At 41.5% G+C, this 19,945-nt stretch overlaps 1 protein-coding gene across 3 annotated transcripts in view; it reads right to left on the reverse strand.

Annotated features, from left to right (window-relative positions):
- DOCK8 (dedicator of cytokinesis 8) overlaps positions 1-19,945 on the reverse strand; it is a 249,849-nt gene that overhangs the window by 123,463 nt on the left and 106,441 nt on the right. For all 3 annotated transcript variants that reach the window (XM_024252561.3, XM_024252560.3, XM_024252563.3), the window contains 7 exons: positions 16,802-16,868; positions 14,361-14,510; positions 10,081-10,161; positions 8,184-8,343; positions 5,850-5,986; positions 3,466-3,559; positions 2,202-2,364 (listed from right to left, as the gene is read on the reverse strand). In XM_024252561.3, the coding sequence (XP_024108329.3) occupies positions 2,202-2,364; positions 3,466-3,559; positions 5,850-5,986; positions 8,184-8,343; positions 10,081-10,161; positions 14,361-14,510; positions 16,802-16,868 (852 nt within the window). The remainder of the gene's footprint in view (positions 1-2,201; positions 2,365-3,465; positions 3,560-5,849; positions 5,987-8,183; positions 8,344-10,080; positions 10,162-14,360; positions 14,511-16,801; positions 16,869-19,945) is intronic.

A 19,945-nucleotide genomic window follows, 5' to 3' on the forward strand; every position in this document is an offset into this window, starting at 1 on the left:
AGTGAACCAAGATCGTGTCACTGCACTCCAGCCTCGGTGACAGAGCGAGATTCCATCTCAAAAAAAAAAACACACAAAAAAACCCAAAAAAACCACAAACCTTTATATGAATCAATATTGATATTTCCAAAAATGCAAGCCATTAAAAAGTTCCCATTGGTAAAACTTATGGAAATCTGGGTAAGTAGAAAGAAAAATGACTCATGACTCCATAGTAATACTCAAACAAACAAAAAAAAGAAAAACAAATCAATCTTTTGAGTGACAAAAACAAAGTGTAATATAACACCTAGAGCAGCCATCCTCAACCTTTTTGGCACCAGGGACTGGTTTCATGGAAGACAATTTTTCCATGGACTGGGGTGGCAGCGGGGGGCGGGGGATGGTTTTGGGATGACTCGAGCACATTCCATTTATTGTGCACTTTATTTCTACTATTATAACATTGCAATATATAATGAAATAATTATATAACTCACAATAATAAGAATCAGTAGGAGCCCTGAGCTTGTTTTCCTGCAATTAGAGGGTCCCATCTGAAAGTGATGGGAGACAGCGACAGAATATCAGGCATTAGATTCTCATAAGGAGCACACAATCTAGATGCCTCACATATGCAGTTCACAATAAGATTCATGCTCCTATGAGAATCTAATGTCACTGCTGATCTGACAGGAGGAGAAGCTCAGGTGGTAATGCAAGCAATGGGGAGTGGCTGTAAATGAAGCTTCACTCACCCGCTGCTCACCTCCTGCCGTGCAGCCTGGTTCCTAACAGGCCAAGGACCAGTAATGGTCTATGGCCCGGGGGTTGGGGACCCCTGACCTAGAGTGTGAAGCCATTTGCGTAAATTTTAAATGAATATAAAGATAATGCCATTGAGTGTTCACAGATGTGTGTGTGTGTAAGTGTGTGTAAAAGGAGAAAAAATAGAACACACATCATTTCATGATTGAGGTAAAAGTCTGTGACTGGAGACTGGGGATAAAAGAAGACTTCAACTGAATCAGTACCGCTGTATTTCTTTTATATAAAAACACAGAAAACAACAATGTCATTTCTGGATGGTGGGGAAGAGATGCTTTTTATAGACAGCATCCTTTTCTGCATTAAAGGAAATAGTCTCAAAATAAAGAAGTGCATGAGCATTAATGCCTTTGGCAGATGTGTGTTGACAAGCACTCCTTTCAGACCCCATGGAATAGGTCAGGTGCCACCATATGCAATTCAGAAACCAAGGCAGCCCAACCTGTTAGGCCTTTAGTGTCTAGCTCCATACTCTCCAATATAGTAGACACATACAGTTACTTGACTTTAAATTAAAATTAATTACAAATAATTTTTCAGTTCCTCCATTGCACTGGCCACATTTCAAATGCTGAACAGCTACATGTGATTAGTGGCTATTGTACTGGTGGCACACATATAGAACTTTCTGTTATTGCTGTAAATTCTATTGGAATGTGTGCTATTATTATGTTATTGCTGTAAATTCTATTGGAAAGAGCTAATCTTTAGCTGAAAACCTGCCCTTTTGACAACTAGCACATTTTGGTCACATTGCTCTTTTTCTAATATGTCCTTCTGCACAGAGGAAAACAAAGGTAATGGCTAGCAGATTTTTTTTTTAATCTCTGGAAAACATATGTCCACTATAATCCTGAACTACAATTACATCTGAAGTAACCCTTTCTTGTTAAAGAGAATTAGGTAAACTATGTTTAGAAAGAGATTTGGCAATCACCTACGGTTACATAAATATCACATTTCATTTCCCTGAAACTTAGGAAGTAGGAAGACAGGTTGAAGGATGAGAAAACATTATTCAAATAAAACTCAGAATGTGAGCTCAATGGTTTTCCAAGAACCTGCTTTTCTTTTTTCTTTTTTTTTCTTTTTTTTGAGACAGAGTCTGGTTCTGTCTCCCAGGCTGGAGTGCAGTGGTGCAATCTTGGCTCACTGCAACCTCTGCCTCCTGGGTTCAAGCGATTCTCCTGCCTCAGCCTGCCAAGTTGCTGGGATTACAGGCATGCACCACCACGACCAGCTAAATTTTGTATATGTTGTAGAGACAGGGTTTTGCCATGTTGCCCAGGCTGGTCTCAAACTCCTGAGCTCAAGCAATCCTCCTGCCTCCGCCTCCCAAAGTTCTGGGATTATGGTGTGAGCCACCACGCCCAGCCTGAACCTGTGTTTCTTACCTGTACACAGTGTGAGGGACATATACTTCTCGTGTTGGAAATTCCAAAATCTCTTTGTGCGGGCGTGTCCGGTTTTCAGGAAAGGGTTTCACAGGCAGCATTTCAGGAGTCAGACAGCAATTGATGATCTCTGGAGCTGTAGAAATCTCTAGTCTGAGCAAGCCTAAAGAGAGAAAATAGGAATGTCCTAGTAAAGAAACTGTCACGTTATGAGGGAGTCAAGAAAGATGGTTGCATCATGAAAGATGTTTCTTTCATGAAAATAAGAACAAACTATAGTACTATAAAAAAGTTTTGGAGCTAATTTCCTACAGCTTGAGAAAAGTGTGTCATGATAACTTTTGAGATTTAGCCTCTATAAAATAAAATATAAAGCAAGAAATTGTAAAATGAGAAGGAATGGATTAGAGGATTTTTAAAGTTCTTTCCTGAATTACCACAGTATAATTTTACATTGTTAAGTAACTTCCCTGCATTGCTAGCAGTAAAAATTGGAAGTTTTAAAACTGGCTTCCGGCCGGATGTGGTGGCTCACGCCTGTAATCTCAGCACTCTGGGAGGCCGAGGCAGGTGGATCACGAGGTCAAGAGATCGAGACCATCCTGGCCAACATGGTGAAACCCTGTCTCTACTAAAAATACAAAAAATGAGCTGGGCATGGTGGCAGGCGCCTGTAGTCCCAGCTACTCGGGAGGCTGAGGCAGGAGAATCACTTGAACCTGGAAGGCAGAGGTTGCAGTGAGCCGAGATCGTGCCACTGCACTCCAGCCTGGTGACAGAGCAAGACTCCATCTCAAAAAAAAAAAACAAAACAAAACAAAAGCAAAAACAAAAACAAACACAAACTGGCTTCCCTGGACCTGAGGATGCTACAGAAATACCTCCAGGACTGCCAAGTGAGGATAAGGAAGATGACTTTGCTTTCTACCAAAGCATCTCACATTCACTTTTTTAATACTAAGTATAATATTTTATTTGATTAAAGGGGCTCCTCTGTTTAAACAATTATCTCATTATCTGAGAAACCAGATCTAAAGCACAAGGTTTGTTTACTAAATCAATCTTTAAGAAAATTAAAAAAATATTAATAGGTTTTCCAAAAACACAGAACACATAGCACAATTCAGATTCTTAACCCCTAACACAAAATCTCACATTTCACTTGACAAATATGATTTTATAAATTCTGGCATTAGACAAAGAATGTGTCTAATGAGAAGCGGTTTTGGCACAGCTGAAGAGGATAAAGATAAGTCATTCACACCTGGAATTGACTTGACTCGTCTCTGTAAGGATGATGATCTTTTGTAGTCAGCTAAAAACTTGAATAAGTCTTCATCACTGAGGCGATCTCCTTCCTGCCAAGAGAAAAGCCAGAGTTAGTGTAGACGCACCTTTGACTCTTGGGTTGGGGACAAACGATTTCTGGGAAGATTTTTACCTTTAAGTTTTATTCTCACAAGTCTTTCATAGAAATTAGGATTATAGGCAGCTCTGAAATCATTGAGTTCCACTTCTTGTTAAATCCGTCTCAATCACTGTGACTCACTGTGCCTCGGCCTCTTATCAGTCCTTCTGGGGATGGGGCATCTGCTGCATTCTAAGGAAGCCTGTCTGACCATTAGAAAACCAGGCCAAAAACGTCCCCCCTATAACTCTCACCCTCTGATGCCAGTATTACCCCCCTGGAACAATACAGAATAAGTTTACTTTCTTCTTCAAATGTTTGAAGGTGGAGAAAGCATCTTTCCATCTCATTTTCTTCACATTTGTCTCAAACAAGGTTAAGTATAAATGCTGTCCACCCCCACATATGCCCAAGATGGGTCAGGAGTACACATGCATGATCTCCAATCCTTACAACAACCCAGTAAGGTAAGTGGGTAGATATGTCTTATTCCCAATGACACCATCCAGACTTAGTTAAGTACCTTGTCCTCCAAGGTCATAAGATTGAGAAGGGTATGTGTATGCTGAATAGAAACCTTTTCAGACCCTTACTATTTCTATTATGTGGCACGGTGCACAGGCCCCATCAGCATCCCTTTTGCATTTCAGTTTGTTAACGTAACCCCTTTAAATGCTCCACGAAGACTGTGTAGCTATGGAAAACTTTCCAAAACAGAGTCAGACCAAGTGAGTTTATTTTAAGTGTGACAAAATATAACTAACATAAAATTACCATCTTACCTCTTCTTTTTTTTTTTTTTCTGAGATGGAACCTCACTCTGTCACCCAGCCTGGAGTGCACTGGTGCAATCTTGGCTCACTGCAACCTCCACTTCCCAGGTTCAAGCAATTCTCCAGCCTCAGCCTCCCAAGTAGCTGGGATTACAGGTGTGCACCACCACACCCAGCTAACTTTTGTATTTTTAGTAGAGACGGGGTTTCACCATGTTGGCCAGGCTGGTCTTGAACTCCTGACCTCACGTAATCCACCTGCCTCAGCCTCCCAGTGCTGGGATTACAGGCATGAGCCACTGCACCTGGCCCATCTTACCTATTTCTAAGTGCACAATTCAGTAGTGTTAAGCACATTCTCATTGTTGTGCAACCAACTGCCAGAATGCTTTTGTCTTGCAAAAAAAATCTGAAACTCTGTACCCTTTAACCAGTGACTCCCCATCCCCTCTATCCCTAGACCCTGGCAACCATCATTCTACTTTCTGTCTCCATACCTTTGACAAGTCTAGGAAGTTTTTTATTTTTTTAAATAGTCTTCATGTTTACGGAGCTAACAAAGAGTACCATCTGGAATGGTCACCCTCTCTGAGCAAGCAGGGAGCCCTGGAAACTTGCACATCAAGCAGTAGTGAAAGTGGAAACTTGCACATGAATAGCCAGGCCAAGAAACCCTGAGATCCACCAGGAAGGAGATGTCCCAGCCAGACTGTTGTCATAGCTTCATGAATGGATTGGCCAAGATAGTTCAAATAGGATAGTTTGTATCACGAGGAACAAAACCTAACCCTTCTCTCAGTTAAAATAGCTAACATTCATTGAGGACTTACTGTATTCCAGGCACTCTAAGAAGAGTTTGACAGGTCTCATGTCACCTGACCTTCCTGCTAGCCACATGAAGTTAAGTACTATCGTTCCCGTTTTCTGGCTAATGAAATTGAGGCTTTGTGAATGCTGTGGTTTGAATGTCCCCTTCAAAACTCATGGTGAAGCTTGGTCCCCATGGTGGCAGTGTTGGGAAGTGGGGCCTTTAAGACGTGATTGAATCATGAGGACTCTGCCCTCATGAATGGATTAATCCATTCACAGATTAATGGATTAATCTGCATCATGGGAGGGGAACTGGTGGCTTTATAAGAAGAGGAAGAGAGACCTGAGCTAGCATGCTCAGCTGCTCACCGTGCTCCACCTCAGGACTCTGCAGAGAGGCCCCGCCAGCAAGAAAGCCCTCACCAAGTGTGGGCCCTCAACTTTGGATTTTTCAGCCTTCAAAACTGTAAGAAACAAATTCCTTTTCTTTTTAGACTACCCAGTTTCAGATACTCTATTATAAGCAGCAGAAAATGAACTAAGACAGTGAGCTTAACTAGTTTGCTCTCTTAATCACTACATATCCTCCTCCTGTGGGTTCCAGTGCCCATGCCAGTATGGGGAAAAACCCAGACACACTGTAACGTGGAGAGATACCTGCTTGAAAAAGCTGCTAACGCTCAGGGTGGAGGTTTTGAAGTTGGATCCAACCCCATTTTCCTCCAAGGAGAGGGCTCTTTCAGAAAGCCTTCTAGATTGGGCCAATGTCCTCCGTTCACCCACTGAGCTTCTCCCTTTAAGAAAAACAATTGTCACTCCAAAGTATGCCTTTCTGTTCAAACACACAGCAGTTATTAACTTCACAATATGTATGTTTAAAGTCACTGATCGGGAACACTGAATATGGCCATCCTTGTTTTGAATGAAAATATCCTTTCATTGGCCCCTACCTTTCTTAGTCCTCCTGTTGGTGTCCTTAATCCTCCTCCGACCAGAGGAGAGAGGCCAGGAGCAGTCACGGGCCCCTCTCACATGGAAATTAGGGTAGACCAAATGCCACCCGGCAAGAGTCCAGAGCTATAGCCAGAACAGGGTCTCCTGATAAGCTTTATTTAGTCAGCACACTGTTTGCTTTTCTTTTGTTTCTATATTTGCATTCTACTGGGAGAGGCATGTACTCAAATGCCCCTGAAGGCATTTGGGATTGTGACCCAAACATGCTAGGGTCAGCCTGTGTACACTCTGAATCCCAGCGTTCCTCTGCTCTCATTATGTGGACCAGGCAGCAAGACTGAGTTTCTGCCTTGGGTGATCTGCCCAATGGGAATTAGAACCCCAAATCACACTCAGACTTGGGCTGGGACCCTGATAGTTTGCCCAGTTGTTTCTTATCCCCTTTTGGGATCTGGGTGGAGATCTTGTTGCTTTTATATTGCAAAAACTCATGGGTTCTCTTATAAATAATCAAATTGCTTAGAACTAGAACAGTTCCAACCCGTCTTTGAGTATCTTCTTATCCTTAATTCTTACCATGATGTTGAATTAGAATTTCTTGCTACCTCTACCCACCTAAACTTGCCATTCTGCCTCAGCATAATACACGACATCTTTGCATCTTCTGGTTGCTCCTTAAGAATCAGTCTCTGTTGTCAGGTTATCCTTGACCTAGAGATGACTGAGGCCTCAGCATGCCCTATGCCTGAATTACCCAGCTTGTGTGCCCTCTAAGCTCTATACATAACTCTTATCAGTAAGTTACTTGGGTCTACATAGGCGGCATTAAAGAAAGCTGTGGCAGGAAGATCAGGATGTGGTAAAGTGAGGTTTGTTATTGACGAACCAGAAATAACCCAGGAGTTCTGACTGGTGATTATGTACCAGTAACTCCAAAATAGCAGCAGCAATCACAAAATGTCCTTTCCTCCACTTCCCTGCTCAAGGTAGTATTTCAGAACTGGCTTAAGCCTTAGCTTAAGGAATGCATGAAAAAATGTGAACATGGACTTATATATTTGGTGGATACAAAAGCATTTAGGGAAAGAGAAACCCCACCACAGGTGATATGGGCGGGTCCACTTGAAAATTTGCAACCCTTTTGAAAATTTCTACACCAAGCAGTGTAGGAATGAATGATTCAGATCAAGGGTGAGATGATGAAAAAGAAATATGCTAAATAAACTAAAACAGTAAATATTCTTTGGATGCCCATTTTTTCATTGCACTTGGCAAAGTAAACTTTAAAGAACTGGAAGTTTTGCTGGGAAACTTGAGTTTTTCTCTTTTTTCTTTTTTTTTGAGACAGAGTCACGCTCTGTTGCCCAGGCTGGAGTACAGAGGCCTGATCTTGGCTCACTGTAACCTCGCCTCCCTGGTTCAAGCGATTCTCCTGCCTCTGCCTCCCGAGCAGCTGGGATTACAGACAGACGTGTACCACCACACCCAGCAAATTTTTTGTATTTTTAGTAGAGCCAGGGTTTCACCATGTTGGCTGGGCTGGTCTTGAACTCCTGGCTTCAAGTGATCCGCCTACCTTGGCCTCCCAAAGTGGTGGGATTACAGGCGTGAGCCACCACACCCTGTCGAGTTTTGCTTTTTGAAGCCTTTGTAACAGAGGCTTTTTTTTTTTTTAGGTTTAGGAGTCGACTATGGTGTCTCTGCTTAACACACTACAGACGGTTACTACAATTTCTTGTTAAAGTTTTACTTTTGAGAGGGGGTGGCTAGCAAAAATCAACTTTAAGTATCATACCATCTAGAAAATCTTACTATAAGAGTATACTTAATCTTCACCAACGTTCATGATAATTTCTTTTGGAGATCACTGTCCAAATATATGTAATCCAGTCATAATAGTGTTTCATTCTATTTATCTCCTTCTTCCTCCCCACTTCCCACACCTCACTGTGCCCCCAGTCCCTACTAGTAAGCTGTGGACCTGGGCAGTGGCACACTGGGGAGCCCTCCCTTTCCCACTGCAGGTGAAAATCTTACCAACCACAGAGTCCACATCAGTTACCTCCCTCTCAAGGGTGGAGACATTGAAGAAGCTTGATAAGCTTATGGGTGCCCAGGCAAACGGCATCCGGTATTTCCCCAAACGCTGGCAGAAGGATTCAGCTTGGAGTTTTAGTTTTTCAATCTTTTCTTTACTCTGGAGGAAAATGGAAAGAAACAAGCTGAAACAAGCATCAGCACCAAGTCAACTGCCTCTGACCTGAATATGACAGCCATCTCCAAAATCCAAACCCTACTGATTAAAAAGAGTAAAAACATATTTTCCCACTAAAAAATAAAAACAGTGAATAGGCAGAAAAATGATGCACCTGGGCCAGAAGTCTAGCTGATAAGGAAATAAAGATTAAAAAATCAGGAGTTTACAAAAAGGCTACATTTAATTAGTAAAATACATTTTTAGCTAACAAAAACAAAAAGGGACTCATTACACCAGATTATCAATTCTTTTGGTGGCTAGCTATGTGACTTGGATTTGCATAAAAGAATCTTGAAATCAAGTTTAGTATATCATCTACCAAGCTCCCAAGTGAACCTGTTTCTCCAAAAGTTGCTTTGGAAAACTCCAAAAAATTCTAAAAAGTTTCCTAACAACTCCTTAGGAAGTTTACAATACTTCCAAGGTGTTCTTTCTGAGTTCAGAATAAAAAATAGATTAAAAAAAATGTCTTGAGTTCAATAAATCTTACTTGACATTTATGAGTCTGTAGAGTACAATACTAATAAGGTAAGTCTTATTGCAGAAAGGCCATTTTTTTTTTTTGAGATGGAGTCTCACTCTGTCTCCCAGGCTGGAGTGCAGTGGCACGATCTCGGCTCACTGCAACCTCCGCCTCCCAGGTTCAAGCTATTCTCCTGCCTCAGCCTCCTGAGAAGCTGGGAATACAGGCACGAGCCACCATGCCCGGCTAATTTTTTGTATTTTTAGTAGACAGGGTTTCACCGTGTTAGCCAGGATGGTCTCAATCTTCTGACCTCGTGATCTGCCCGCCTTGGCCTCCCAAAGTGCTGGGATTACAGGTGTGAGCCACCACGCCCGGCCAAGGCCATGTTTTAAAAATCACACTGGGAATCTTTGCAAATTGCTGCTGAGAAAAGATATCCTTTTCATAGACTCAACACCTATGCTGTGCTAATGAATATATAATGCATGGTAGTGGCAGCCAATTCCCAGTTATTTGCATACCTGAAAGGGCAGTGGCCCATGCTGTTGAGGAAGGCCAGGAGAGCTCTGGCACGGTTTAGTTTTGGGGTCTCCGTGGACCTCCCAACCAGCTGAGTCAGAGCCTCAGAATGAAGACAACAGGGGGTGGCCTTGCCCCAAACAAGTTATGCAGTCAGACCTTGCTGTATGTCAACATTAGAAAATTCAAGGATTTATTTCTCTAAAAAATCATCATCATGCTGGGCATGGTGACTCATGCCTGTAATCCCAACACTTTGGGAGGCTGAGGCAGGAGAATTACTTGAGGCCAGAAGTATGAGACCAGCCTGGGCAACACAGTGAGACCCCATCTCTACAAAAAAATAAAAAACTAGCCAAGCATGGTGGCATGTGCCTGTAGTACCAGCTGCTCAAAAGGCTGAAGGGGGAGGATCATTCAAGCCCAGGAGTTCAAGGTTGTAGGGAGCCATGACTGCACTCCAGCACTCCAGCCTGGGAGATAAAGTAAGACACTGCCTCAAAAAAAAAAAAAAAAAAAAAAAGTCATCATCAGTGACCAGTTTTCTTTTCCTCTTTTATTTAATTAAAATGAGTAGCATTTTATATAGGGACACAGTAGGGACTAAAGCCCATTAACTATTTGTGTAACACTTCTGAAAATACCTGCTTCTTCTAAGATGTCTCCACTTAACAATACTCAAATTACCATACCTTTCCACCATCACTTTCTTTGATAACCGTGTAGGGCTCTGCACAGTCTCCAATCTCTCCCTGCTGCAGGACTTTTTCAATCTACCAATAAAAAGAATATTAAAATAAGGCACATAAATTACATTCATAAAAAGGAATCTATGCAACCATCAGAATTACATTTTATGACAATATTTGATGACCTAGGAAGATATCTGTGATACACGTTTTTTGATTAAAAAGTTTATATAAAGAATAGCATACAATTTTATTTAATACATCATAAAGGCATATGAAAAGGGTGACAGTAGATACTCAGCAAATGCAGCAAGTGTTAATAGTAGTTATCTTTGTATGGTGGGATTATGTGTGATTTTTATTTTCTTCCCATTGCTTATGTGTATTTTCTATTTTAAACAATAAACATGTATTATGTATATAATAAAAAAGGCAATAAAAGTTATTTTATAAAACAAAACCCAGGAGACATATGTAGGAAGTGGAAAACTCATTTTCTTTATTATTGCTTACAATATAAAAAAGAGATATGGTCTCTGTGAAAGTCGGGTTAGGGACTAAAACCTTCCACAAAATGAATGACTGAACCAAATAAATTATCTGTAATTGTCTCCCTTGTAATTCCTATTAGGGCTAATTCTCTGGATTTAACAGACTTGGAAAGAAACTCAAAAGCATTGGGATGTGCAGCTTCTCTCTTTGCTAACTGGCTGTTAATAGGAATGAAGGCTGGTAATAAGAATGAATGAAGTGTCTTCTGTCTTGCTTCAGGTAAAGTGACTGGCTGGCAAGTTGTCATAAATTTGGGCACCATATTTAAAAGAAAGATAAGGAGAAATTTGAAATTTCCTAACTCTCTGCTCAAAGAAAATTTAACTTAGATGTTGAAGAGTAAAACCAGTGGATTTAGTCCCATCAGTTGAGATGATCCTCGAAGAAAGAATTTGGGTCAACATAGTCCAAAAGGGACACATCCTTAATAGGTGCTGTGAGTTAGGCACAAAGTATTTAACAATACCCATGATAAAGGGGCATTTATGGGGTTTCAAAGGAAGCAGCATGAGGCTACTCAATGAATATCTGCTTCAGGGAGGACTCCAAGCAGGAAGTCTCTCTTCTCATAAAAGAAGTTCAAAACCCCCTCCCATTGCCACAGCATGAAGAGAAGGCGAATCCCACTGAGAGATGCACCACGCTGAAAACATAGGCACATAACACTTGAGCTAGAAACTGACCAGTATTCCTGCTAATCAGCAATCATTTCCTTATTGTTGAGTACCTTCTATATGGTAGCAGCTGGGAGATAAGGTGGCGATAAACACTGCCCCTATTCTCCTGAAGCTCATAGTCAGGAGCTTGTAGAACAAATTGGAAGGAAGCTAATTTTTCCATGAAGTGAATGGATTAAAAATGTGGTCTTTAGAATAAATTCTGAACAGAGATTAAGAACTTCTTAATTAGGACCCTGAAGCAAGGAAGGGGAATGCCACAGCTTCATGCACTAGTAGTGTGTATCATGGAACATACAGGAAGCAGGAGAAGTCAGATTTGACCAGACCAGCAGATACTACTGCCCTGGCTGCAGTGGGCAAGGAGAACTCCAGGTACTTCATGAGAAGGAGCTGCAGGCCGACATGAGAACCTATTGTTTGGCCCTTCATGATTTACGCAAAAGTGTGTAATGAAATGTATGACTCCTCATAACCATGGAAAGTAGGGCAAAGAAGCCTATCAGATTAACCTAAAACTTTTCTTAAGGGAAGAGACTACTTTCTGCTCTATTCAGAAGGGGTAGGATTAACACTTGGCATACCTATTTTTTTCATATTTAATAGCCATTTATTGTTTACCTAATTATGGTATATCAGGAACAGGGTAGGTGTTTTTACATACATTATTTCAATTTTCTTCAAAACCACTCAGGCACAGGGATCATTTTCCAATTAGACTGAGAGACTAAACTTGCTACAATACACAGCAAATGTAGCAAAATAGGAATTTGAACCCATTTCTTTGAATGCCAAGTTGTTTTTTAACTGGATTGTAAACTCTTTAAGATGGGAAATTTAACATCTGGAAGACTTCTAAAGTGCTAGGCTCTCTGCTTTGTGTTTTCTTAAACTCTGTGGCTCTCACATAAGGATAGGCACATTGCAACTTATTAAATGTTTAAATTTGGCATGGCATAACTATTTTTAAACAATTTTTGAAAAGTTTCCAATTCACTCCCATTTTCACTCTTCTTTCCTTGATTGTAAAACAAACTCTTTTAAAAAAAAATTTCACAAAATCTTGAATTAAACGTTTAAGTGGAAATAATCCCTTAAAGCCATATTATATGCAACACCTGAACTAGATGACGCTAACTAAAATACAGTAAAGACCCTGATGTTCGGCTTGGGAATATAAACAAAAAAGAAAGAAGCCCCTCTTACCGAATAATGTCTGCCTGGATGTGCTAAATAGTTTAATACCATTTACTATATATTTAAAGGGAAAGAAGCAACAATGATGAAATTATGATAAAGAAAAGCAAACAGCCAACCAGGGGCTGTCTTGCTGAGTAGATTTCAAGTTCTTAAATCTATCCAAACACTTTAGTATGTTTGTTATGCCAAATGAACACATTTATACATTTGAAAATTTCGGAACAGATTTGGTAAGTGATAGGAACCAATGGGTAACCACTGTTACTTGGCAGAATATGATGGATTAATCAAGAGAAAGTCATCCACTGGGAAGCAGAGTTTGAGACAAAATTTGGCTCTATAGCACTAGTGTTGGCTTCTTCAGTTTCCTAGGCTGACAGAGAATGGTGAACTTACCTACAGGGCTACCACAGTGGGCTTTAATTTTCCTGTATGTCTAAGTAATATTGCAACGAAAAGGAGACACATTAAAGTTTGACAACAATAGAAGTGTCTTTTCAGCAATATAATTTTAACTATACTTTCTATAAGCTTAAGTAAGTTCCCCTCAAGCTACAGTAACCTCTCATAATCTTTGTTATACGGTGTTAAAGAAGCTAGAGTGAAAAGACATTTGCCATCTGTTAAGTGACCTCCAAGCTACCTGAATTATTTGGAATCCATGAGATCATGGGGCGATCACTGAGACTACAGACATAAAACACTGTACTAACCAGATAATGTTCCAAACCTAAGAGGCTGGGGGCACATGAAATCAGACACCTGAATTTGTTGTTTTGTTTTTACAATGATTTTACGGCCGGGCGCAGTGGCTCATGCCCATAATCCCAACACTTTGGGAGCCAAATACGGGCGAATCACCTGAGATCAGGAGTTTGAGATCAGCCTGGCCAACATGGTGAAACCCCGTCCCTACCAAAAATACAAAAATTAGCCTGGTGTGGGGTGGTGGGCGCCTATAATCCCAGCTACTCAGGAGGCTGAGGCAGGAGAATCGTTTGAACCCAGGAGGTGGAGGTTGCAGTGAGCTGACATGGTGACACTGCACTCCAGCCTAGGTGACAAGAGCGAAACTCCGCTCAAAAAAAAAAGAGTCAATAAGACCAATTATCTGGCCTAAGGTAGGTAAAATACCTGATGTTTGTTAATTTCTAACCAGTCATTTTGGTGTACAGAGAAAGGATCTGGTTTTCTTACAACAGCAAAGAGTATAGCCTAGAATGAAAGGCTCTTCTACTTATAATTGCCCCATAGATTTCAACTCTCATTAGAGACAGTCTGTGACATGGTAAGAAGAAAAAAAAGGAGGGTGAAACTTGAAAACCACAGCCCACGCTTCAAATTGTAAGAGGCTGGACTTGGGAACACTTAACTATGCATCTCTAGAGCAACATGAACATTGTTAGGAAACTCTAGCCCAGAGATTTTCCTTTCTCCACAGCAGCTTCTCTGCACCAGGTCACTGAGGGAACTCTCCTTAATTAGGAGAAGGGTGCCCAAGATGTGCCAAGCTTTATTCTGTAGTCATGACTATCCACTGAGGTCAGTGTGATTATCTCCACTTCACAGATGAGGAAACTCAGTCTCAGAAAGACCAGGAAACTGCCAATGCCATTTAATTACTAGGTTGTAAAGCCAGGACTCAAACCTACGTCTGTATGTCTCCAAAACCTAGTCTTTCTAGTATCTGCAACAGTTTACTTAGAAGGGAAAAGGGGTAAATTGAGAAGGAAACAAACCGAATCTCAGAGGATATGTGGACACATTCTGAGATTTCGTGCACCCCAAACATGTGCTGGGAACAATGCAGCAATGAAAACATCAGATCGGGCAAATCAGATCGTGCTGAATTACCTTGACTACCAGGTAGATGTCTGAGGACGGGTAGGTGACTGAGAAGACTGCAGATCTCGCCTGACTTGATGCGGCCACTGAAGGCGTGTGAGCTCGCAGAAATCCTTTGAACTGGTCAGAGTTCAGGTCACAGTGAAAATTTTCTGAGATCTGTAAATGAGCAGCAAAGTGAAATATAAGTTAGATCTGTTGCATTCATGGTTTAAACACGTTAAAAAGGAGTAAAAACACCACAGAGAAATTTTGCTGAAGGAGTTAAGTGTAATAATCATAGACATGGTTTAGGAAAGTGGCTCCTGGATAAATCTGATAAATGTTTTGTCATAATGTCTAGGTATTCTGGAGCCATTTGAGAGATGTTCCTTGAAACATTTAAATGTTTATTAAACCACCGGTATTTCCTGAGTATCAGTTACTTCACTATAGAAGAGCAGGACCTCTGCTCTCAATTAATTCACAATCAAGAATGAGGGAAGGACTGGGTGTGGTGGTTCACACCTGTAATCCCAGCACTTTGGGAGGCCAAGGCGGGCACATTGCTTGAGCTCACGTGTTTGAAACCAGCCTGGCCAACATGGTGAAACCCTGCCTCTACAAAAAATACAAAAACTAGCCAGCATGGTGGCATGTGCCTGTGGTTCCAGCTACTTGGGAGGCTGAGGTGGGAGGATGGATCACTTGACCCCAGGAGGCAGAGGTTGCAGTAAGCCAAGATCGCCCCACTGCATGCCAGCCTGGGCAACAGAGTGAGACCCTGACTCAAAAAAAAAAAAAAAAAAATAGGTGAGGGAAAAGGCAAACACGTAACTAACTACAGTAAAAGCAAAATACAAGTCACCACATACATACAAAGAAGCACTGTGGAAGTTCCAGAGTGACAGGCCATTTGCAATTGGGTGACAAGGACAACTTTTCATGGAAGCAGCACTGGAGATGGATGGGCCTTAGAAGATTCTGATAGGCAGGGGTGGAGGGTGATGATGTACCAGGGAGAGAGTAGAGTACGAATAAATATCTCAGAGGCTTGAACGGCTGGGGGAAGCTTAATCAGTGGTCTAGCTTGACTCTGCATAGACTATGGATGGAAAGAAGGTAGAGGAACGCCATCATGAAGAAAGCCTGGTTGTAGGGAATGAATCTTAGTGAAGATTCTGAGCAAGAGCATGATGTGAACAGTGCTCCTGGCTCTTTTAGTGTCCTATTACTTAAGAGCCACTGTATGGTTGGGTTCTCCCCTTCATTACCAAGAGAATTTTAGTGGTGAGTGGCTGCCCAGGCAGAGACTACATTTACCAGCCTCCTTTGCAATGAGGGGTGATCATGTGACTGAATTCTCTCCAGTGAATTGTAAGCAGAAGCAATGTGTCAAACTTCCAGGCCTCCTCCATCCTTCTTTTCTCTTCTTCAGGGGCAGCAATGGCAGTGACAAGAGTGATTTGGGGAGAGCACATACTGAAGATGGAGGAGCCACTGCCAGCCTGCATTTCTGAGTGGCTGCGTGGAACAGAGGGGTCCCTCTTCCCACCCTGGATGGTTAAAGAAACAAAGACAGCAACTTCTTGCTTCTAAGCCAGCGGTTTTCAAAATGTGGTCCCCTGACCAGTAGCTTCAGCATCAGCAGGGGACTGTTAGAAATGCCAATTCTCAGGCTCCACTTGGACTTGCTGAATCAGAAACTCTGTGGGTGAGGTCCAGCAATCTGTGTTTTAACAAGTCCTCCAGGAGATTCTGATGCATGCTCAAGTTTGAGAACTACTGCTTTAAACCACTGAGTTTGGGGTTCTGCTTGTTTTAGCAGTTAACCTATCCTACAAATCTCAGTGATCATTAATATTTATGCAGGAGATGCTTGTTTCCTTAAATACAGAATGATTATGGGTAAAGAAGGGCAGAAGTGTCCATCCTACTCTGGATTTGCTATTGCTGTCCTCTTCTAGGAGTCACAAAATGACTAAACATTAAAAACACACAAGAGGTCTTGGTCACTGTTTTCATTAAAAGCACATTATAGTTGGTAAGGTCTGAACTCTGACAAATTGAGACCTCTACCATGTAAGATGCCCTTCAGTCATGATGAGCCTATTTCACAGTGCAAAGAACTCTCAAACTGAGGAAGCTTTACATGCACATCCAAGCTTGTTAAAAATGTATTTAAATGGGTTTGTTTTACACATAACCCCATGTGCTATTTCATTCTTTCTCTATTCCACCCAGGCCAGCACCTCCAGTAGCCTTTCCCTCTAAAATTCTTCAAAGATCATAAATTACATTCTCAGACCACTGCTTGAAAAATTGCAAAGGCAACAGAACTGGACCCATCAAAGATCATTTGCTTTCAAATCTGATAGGTTCTTGCTGCAAAGAAGATTTAAAAACATACACACAAAGAATCATGAACAATATATGTGCCTTAGGTTTTGGATATTTCTTTGCTTTCTTACCTTTTTCCTTTCTTTAACATCGTAGAGGGCAATGCTGGCAAACAGAGGCTCAATTTCAATCTCGAACCTACCATAGAAAGAGAGGAAAATCTATGTGGCTTTAAGTTAGATAATTTTGAATTTTCTGAAAACACCTAGATATATAAACTGGTTAAAAATATGAGCAGTTTCCTGAAATATTTGGAAAACTCCAAGTATATGAGAATCACACTGGGATATTAATAGAGAAATATGGGAGGTTTGTGAAAAATTCCTAATCATTTGAGATCATGGTGGACATTACAAAAGCATGGTGGATATTTTTGGAATATCTCACTCACTCACTGCAAGAGAGAGTGGGCTGAATGGACCTTTAGCGTGATTCATCTTCTTATTGTAACTACTGTGTTTTCAGAGGGTAGACTTTCTGTCTGAGGTAATGGACTTGTTCACATTTCACATTTTATTGCTAGGATAGTATCTGTTTCACAATTGTAAAGATATGGAACCAACAACCAACCTAATTGCCCACCAACCAATGAGTGGATAAAGAAAATGTGGTATATATACACTATGGAATACTACTTATCCATAAAATAGAATGAAATAATGTCTTTTGCAGGAACTTGGATGGACTGGGGGCCATTATTCTAAGTGAAGTAACTCAGGAATGGAAAACCAAATGCTGTCTGTTAGTGGGAGCTAAGCTATGAGCACGCAAAGGCAAACAGAGTGGTATAAAGGACCTTGGAGACTCAGAAGTGGGAGAGTAGAGGGGGATGAGGGATAAAAAAAACTACATACTGGGTACAATGTACACTACTTGGGTGACGGGTGCACTAAAATCTCAAACTTCACTACTATACAATTCATCCATGTAACCAAAAACCACTTACCCTAAAGCCATTGAAATAAAAAAAAATTAAAGGATAGGATCTGTATTACTCAATTCTAAGGAATGGGGCTTTTCAGATGGCAACAAAAGAAAAATTTAATTGCTTTTCCTTAGATTCGTAGTGGGACAGTCAGAAGAAGGCTGGGTTTTGATGGGGATGAATGTCTGGCCCTTCCTAACTCCATTACTGGGGAGTTGCTGAGTTGAGTTCAGGGAGGGGCTTGAGCACAGCAGATAAACACTGAGGTGCCTGGGCCCCATGAGAGCTAGAAAGAGGAGCCCTCATATTGGCCCTAATTGCCAATTCCCCTTGAAATGGTGAATCCCAAAGCATAATCCCGGTGCATTATCTGCCTTTAGTATCTTGGTGGACATTACAGGTGCACATGGAACACTGACGAAGGTCTTCCAAGTTTCTCAGCTTGACGTCCCATGGCTTTGGATGTTACCTGCAGAGAGCACCAGGAAAAGGGCCCCAGTCCACCATTACCTCAGACGTCATGTCAATAAAGCCATGTTTTGTCTCCAGGTATGTGCGAGAGGATGTCCTCATCAATGGATAGCTTTGTCTCAAAAGAGGACTTTTTAGAAGAATATTTGAACAGAATATGAGCATAGACAAAAAGGGTTATTTGCTCAAATGGCGCCTTTGGAAATGAGGCAATTTGGAATCATGGCAGACTCACAGGGCACCCAGGCAGAGACCTGGACTCTGTTCCTCTTCCACCATCTGCTAATTCTGTGATCCTAATCAGGTTACTTACCTTTCTGAATTCCATTTATTTATCTGCAAAATAAGGTAAGGATGCTTGCCTTTCCATTTTCCTGGCTGTTGTGAGGATCATGTATGATGATGTGTGTGAATGTATCTTAAAAACAATGCCAAGTAGCAGCACTTTTCACAATAGCCAAAAGGTGGAAGTAACCCACGTGTCCATGAACAGATGCATATATGAGGCCAAAACAAAATATGCTACATATATACAATGGGATATTATTTAGTCATAAAAGGAGGGAGATTCTGATACATACTACAATATAGATGAACCTGAGGACATTATGAGTAAAAGAAGCCAGTCACAAAAAGACAGTTACTTTATGATTCCCCTTACATGAGGCACCTAGAGTAGTCAAATTCATAGAGGCAGAAAGTAGAATGGGAGTTGCCAGGGGCTGGGGAGTAGGGAGGATAAGGAGTTATTGTTTAATGGGTACAGAGTTTCAGTTTGGGAAGAGAAAAATTCCTGGAGATGGATGGCGGTGATGGTTGCAGAACAATGTGAATGTACTCACCACTGAACTGTACCTTAAAAATGGTTAAGATGGTAGATTTTGGCCAGGCGCAGTGGCTCATGCCTGTAATCCCAGCGCTTTGGGAGGCCGAGGCAAGTGGATCATGAGGTCAGGAGTTCAAGACCAGCCTGGCCAACACGGTGAAACCCTGTCTCTACTAAACCACAAAAATTGGCCGAGCGTGGTGGCGAGTGCCTGTAATCCCAGCTACTCAGGAGGCTGAGGCAGGAGAATCACTTGAACGTGGGAGGCAGAGGTTGCAGTGAGCCGAGATCATGCCGCTGCACTCCAGCCTGGACGTACAGAGTGAGACTCTGTCTCAAAAAAAAAAAAAAAAAAAAAGATGGTAGATTTTATGTTCTATACATTTTACCACCCAAAAGCCCAGTGTTGAAGATTTCTATGATTATTCTTTCTATTATTAGGTAATTGCACGTTAATTGGGAGCTTTCTTTTTTTTTTTTTTTTTTTGAGACAGAGTTTTGCTCTTGTCACCCAGGGTGGAGTGCAATGGTGCAGTCTCGGCTCACTGCAACCTCTGCCACCCAGGTTCAAGCGATTCTTCTGCCTCAGCCTCCCTAGTAGCTGTGACTACAGGCATGCGCCACCACATCCAGCTAATTTTTGTATATTTAGTAGAGATGGGGTCTTACCATGTTGTCCAGGCTGGTCTCAAACTCCTGACCTCAGGTGATTCACCTGCTCAGCCTCCCAAATTACTGGGATTACAGGTGTGAGCCACTGCACCAGGCCAACTGGGGGCTTTCCTGGGCCTAGGCTCACCAGCTGCTGCCTGGCATGCTCAACCTATATTTAATTGTGTACTCCCTACTACACAAAGGGCCTGAATATTGCGTGATATACTTAGGTTGGTACTGAGTAGTAAGTCCTCTGCGGTTCCGAGAAAGAAAAAGAGAATTGACATTTATTAAAGACTTAAAATTGGGTTATAATAAATGCTTTCCACACATCAGTCT

The sequence above is a fragment of the Pongo abelii genome, chromosome 13, assembly GCF_028885655.2.
Source record: "Pongo abelii isolate AG06213 chromosome 13, NHGRI_mPonAbe1-v2.0_pri, whole genome shotgun sequence".
NCBI lineage: Eukaryota > Metazoa > Chordata > Mammalia > Primates > Hominidae > Pongo > Pongo abelii.